General features: G+C 46.4%; 1 protein-coding gene across 1 annotated transcript; it reads left to right on the forward strand.

Moving 5' to 3' along the window:
• The first annotated feature begins 2,233 nt into the window (after positions 1-2,233).
• Positions 2,234-5,060, forward strand: LOC104965925 (interferon regulatory factor 2-binding protein 2-A). The gene is made up of 2 exons (XM_010794987.1): positions 2,234-3,631; positions 3,934-5,060. Exons 1-2 carry the CDS (start codon positions 2,797-2,799, stop codon positions 4,650-4,652), a joined length of 1,554 nt encoding a protein of 517 aa, XP_010793289.1. The 5' UTR covers positions 2,234-2,796; the 3' UTR covers positions 4,653-5,060.
• The last annotated feature ends 392 nt before the right edge of the window (positions 5,061-5,452 follow it).

The raw sequence follows: 5,452 nt of genomic DNA on the forward strand, positions 1-5,452 counted from the left end.
GCATACAGGAGCTCTGCAAAGCTTGCACATTAGTCCTTACATTTACACCCCCCACCACTCTGTGCAGCTATTAATCTGCAGGCAGGTCACCACAGCAGCTGCTTAACTTCAGTAGTATGTCCTCACAGTGTCCTGCTGTAACCTCCTTTATGTCTCTGCAACATGTTAGCATTGAGTTGGCTGCTCACCTCAGCAGTTGTGCCGAAAAATGTTATATAACATGGATGTTGTTCTACTGAAGGACAGATGGAGAAAACATCCAGTGCTGAGTTCGGCTTAGGCATAAAAAAACTTCAGAGAGAATTTGTTATGATTTGCTGCCATGAATAAAAGATGGCCAATATAAAATGTAACAGCCTCAGAAAGCGATAGAACAAAAATAACGTCATCACATCAGGCCTGCGAGGCTGTCACACTCTGGGTATTCCCCTGGCCGTCACCTACTGTAGCTCTCAGTCTTTATTTAGATATGTCTCAATTTACATACTGCTCGAAGAAAAAAAGTTCAAAACAGCGTTATACTCCATCTGGTTTGGTGTGGCGGGGTCACACTGGTGATTTTACTGTATACATGCTTCATATTGCCAATCAGAGCCATATGTGCATGTCTGGCTTCCTCTAAGACTGTTGTCGCCTCTGCTCTGCAGCCACAGCAGCTTTTATTTTAAATCAATGGGTTCCTATTATAGAATCGGGTCATTTAGTTGTCATTTAATTAAATCCCAGCATGCCTCCATCTTGCATAATAGTGCATAGCTATTTGCTTGCACAAACATAGAGTGAGCGGAAAAGCAAAGGATCAAAGCATAACTGTTTCCCACCAATCTTAAGGAAATCTTTTGTTTATTTTGCTCCACACAACGGCCATTTCCTAACTGTGTCATAAAGCCTATACCAGCACTTCCTAGTGTTGTTCACCCAACAAGGACTAGGGTTCGAGACAAAGCGGACATGGGAAACAATACAGTAGTTTATATTCAGAGCAACACTGGGGGTACTAAAACCATGTGATGTTTTAAAGGGAATATAATTGTGTTGCATTGTGGCCAGAAACAATCATGTAATGGAAATGTGCTTGGTGGTAACATGGCTGCCGTATTATTTTGTTTATGGAAACCCTATGAAAAAAAAAAGGCCTCACGCCACATTGTTTGAATCATGGCCGACGGGCAGGGAGCCAAATGGCCTGATGTCCCGTAGATGGGTGAGGCGGATGAGGGTACGTGACTAAACATCTTGCTTCCTCTTTCCAACGTCACATGGACTTGCACAAACATATCCTGCTTTGTGTCTGCAGGTTACAGACGCATTGCCTCACCCAAAGCCAGAGGCTAAGCTGCAATGAGTTGGAATGAGCCGAGATGAGAGGGAGGAATCTGAACTCCTGGGACACTCCTCCAGTTCAAACCTACACTTTTACTTCAGGGGATTTTTGGCTTTTTTTTTTTTTTGCATATGAAAACTTTCGAGTGACATTTTGTGTAAAACATAATAGTGTAACCACAAATGTGGACATCTCACTCAGAGTAGGCCTAATACTTTTTTATTTTGAGTGCTTTAGTTAATCATTAATTTACCAACAAGTCAGAATGGATGATTCATTCAAGTGTAATTTAGTGGTGGCAGATTTGGATGACTGACTGTTTTGTTCACTAGAATAAAATGTGGGCAGGCAGAGCTATATTCATGCTCTAACCCCGATCCATTCAAGCTTGCAACACACTGGCTCTGGCTGGAAATCCCCACCTCATGACAGAGCTTCCTGGTTACTGGCTAACAGAGGTGCCCTTTTCTTTCTTTTAACATTAACAGGGTAGGAAAATATTATCCAACTGGTATAAAAGCCAAAACCCAAGTCAGTGCATTTTGAATTCATTCTGGCAAGGTGACATCATTATATTGGCAGTACAAACCTTCTAATTATCCTAAAAATATCCCCTATGAAAAAAAAAAAAAACTGTGTTGCTGCACATTTTCTATGTATATTTCCTGGATTACAGTAATTGTTTTTCCAAGGATCGATCCACCTCATTCATTGCACAACAGTAGTAGTAGCAGCTCATGGCGTCGAGGCGCTGTGTGTGCATTGAGAAAAACAAGCTGCAGAGCGTTTTTCAGCCTGAACCGGATAATGCACTGAATTTAGGACAAAGCAACAGTCAACTGCAAGAGCTACCGACTCTCTTTTTATTTTATCCCCTGGCGGTCTACTGCTAACCTACAGCCAACAACGTTTTTGTCATAAAAAAAATCTCCTTCTCGCTGCAGGCAGGTTGGTATCGGCGGTCATATTTTTGCAGGTTTGATAATAATAACACTGAGCTAACACGGGTTATTCTCTTTAGTCGGAGGCGGAGGTGAGGCTGAACTGGGTGCAGTTTTGGCAGAGGCTCAAGTGATTAAATTAAAAATAAAAAAGCAGTGAGTGACAGAGGCTGCAGTAAACCGATGGGGGAGAGGAAGGAGGGGGGGTCTGTCGAAGAAATCAAGTCAATAGAAACTGAAGTGGAAGCAGGCGTTTAGAGCTCCGTGGTGACGTCACTGCTCCACATTGAGCCAGTAGTAGAGAGTCAGTGGAGATAGATAGAGGAGCGCCGTAGTAAAGTACACACCGTCATGAACTTCTCCCTCTAAAACTTCAACGTTGTTGCTCTATACGTCGGGAGAAGAAGAGTTTGTGTGTTTTTTTCGACAACGGGAACGTGCTCTTTATTGGCTTTTTAAAGGGAGCTCGGAGGAAAGCAGGAGAAGAAGACATATTTTGGGTTTCTTTTCGGGGGGTTGACGACGAGCGCTATGTCGTCCGCGGCAGTCGCTGCTTCTTCCAGGAGGCAGTCGTGTTATTTATGCGACTTGCCCCGCATGCCGTGGGCCATGATCTGGGATTTTACCGAGCCCGTCTGCAGGGGATGTGTCAACTACGAAGGAGCAGACCGCATTGAGTTTGTCATCGAGACTGCCCGCCAGCTCAAGAGGGCTCACGGGTTTCAGGAGGGCAGGTCTCCCGGGCCGGGGAAGTCGCAGCTCTCCGGGAAGGAGATCCAGGCTATCAACCACGCTTCTGCCGGAGACCCTGGCTCCCGGCCGCCGCAGCCGCTGGACCGCTACCCGCTGTCCTCCGACCGCCCGCCCAGGCTGGGTCCAGAGTATCAGTCTAGCAGGCAGGCAAACGGCATTCCCGTCCCCAATGGATTTCCTAAGCCTGACGAACCTCCGGAGCTGAACCGCCAGAGCCCCAACCCGCGCAGGAATAGCGCGGTCCCCCCGAACCTAGTGCCTTTGGTTAACGGAAACATGCCCTCGGTGCACGCAGTCAACGGCAGACCGGGCCAGATGGGGCTTCCCTCCGCACTGGCGGGCGGTAGTCCCGCAGACATGGGCAAGAGACCTGTCTCGGTCTCCAGCACCGAGCACGACAGAGACGGCAAGGAGAAGCACAGACCGGACAGTCTCACGCCGGAGCTCTCCGAGAGCCACAAAAGCAGGGCAGACCCGGAGTGGATAGGCAAGGGCAAAACGGTGAGGGACCTGATGGCTCTGCACACCTTCGACAACAGGTTCAAGAAGGACCATGCGGCCATGCAACAAAGGGTTATGAGCTATGAATCCAGCGCCACGGCTTCCAAATCAGGTAAGCATCCAATAGTGTTGAAATTCATGAATATTTTGTGCAATTTTATTTTTTTTGAATTATTTTTATTTACTTGTTAAAGAATAGTAATTGGGTTATAGTGTACAAATTAGAAGTATAGTAGCCTGCAACTTTCAAACTTGATTTTATTGTTATATATTTGTTGTTATTTTTTCGTTCTGTGCCCTGTGGTGCAGCAAGGAACAGCAAAAAAAAAAGCATGTCTCCCTTTCAGTGGAATTGTTGGTCCTTGCCTGAGCTATGCAACTCAACTACTTTGTTTAACCCTTTCCCACCTCCAGACAGAGGAAAACACCCCCGGAGCATGAAGAGAAAAGCCTCGCCTGAACCAGACGGAGAGGGAACAGCCGCCAAGATCAATGGAGAAGGACAGCAGTGGTTACCACCACCTACTGACGGACTGAAAATGCCTCCAGTTCCCCCGCCAAGCTTCGCCTCTCCCCCCTCAACAATATCCCCCCACTCCCGCACCACCCCACCTGAGGCTGCCCAGAACGGCCAGTCCCCAATGGCTGCTCTCATCATGGCGGCAGACAATGCAGGTGGGAACAGCTCCCCCAAGGACGCCAACCAAGTCCACTCCACCACCCGGAGGAACAGCAGCAGTCCCCTCTCACCGTCCTCCATGAATCAAAGGAGGCTGGCGCAGAGAGATGCATCTGGTGCAGGTACACCCCACGTGCCAGGCATGGACCAAGTGCACCCCCAAAGCATTCCGGACTCCTCTGTACCTGGCAGCATACCCCTGTGCTGCACGCTGTGCCACGAGCGTTTGGAGGACACACACTTTGTTCAGTGCCCGTCTGTGCCCTCTCACAAGTTCTGCTTCCCCTGCTCGAGGGAAAGCATAAAGCAGCAAGGTGCCACGGGTGAAGTGTACTGTCCAAGTGGAGAGAAATGTCCCCTGGTTGGCTCAAACGTACCGTGGGCTTTCATGCAAGGAGAAATCGCCACCATCCTTGCAGGAGATGTCAAAGTAAAAAAGGAGAGGGACCCTTGATTTTGTTTGAACACTTCTTTGGGGAAGGGGTAGGGGAAGCAAAAATATGAGTATAAATATATAAATATCACATACATACCATTCAAACAAACTAACGGACTTGTACATATTGGACCCAAGGGAAGAGTATACTTCGTAAACATGGTTGTATAATTTTTGATTTTTGAATACATTGTGTTTCTATATTTTTGAAGATAAAGGTATGTACTCATTATAATGGACTACGTTCCTCTTTGTTGATGTTTAACAAAATTCTTGATGTACTTCTAGGTCTGGTGGCAGTTCCTGTTTAACGTAGAATGTGACTAATGCTACTCTACGAGCACTTGGCAAAACTGAAATGCTTTTAGCTGTACTTGTATGCACTTGTTTAAAAATTGCCAAATACAATTTCTGATCTTGTATGAACTTATTGTCTGAGCTTGCTTCATTTGAGTGATTAAGAAGTTACACATGGACAGATGAGGGGTATGAGGATAGGTGGCTCTCTGCTCTGATGCGCAGGCTTGTTGTGACGGCTCAGGAGATTTGATTTACGCTGCACAACATAAGTAGGGTACTGTGTTTTCTGCACACATGCCTGTGTATGATTCATGGAAAAGCATGGGCGGAAAAAAACACAAATCACATTGTCCCAAATTTGCTCCAGATTGTGCATCACTGTAACTGATGGCAGCGTACAGAAATAGGTGCCAAGTCATGTTCAGTCAGCTGGAATCTGTTGAGTCAGTAATGTGTGAATGTGCATGATTGTCAACATGATACCATAGTGTTCCACAAATTGGAATTTTAGCTGAAAT

The sequence above is a fragment of the Notothenia coriiceps genome, unplaced genomic scaffold (genome assembly GCF_000735185.1).
Source record: "Notothenia coriiceps isolate Sejong01 unplaced genomic scaffold, NC01 NC01_scaffold00002128, whole genome shotgun sequence".
Taxonomy (NCBI): Eukaryota; Metazoa; Chordata; class Actinopteri; order Perciformes; family Nototheniidae; genus Notothenia; species Notothenia coriiceps.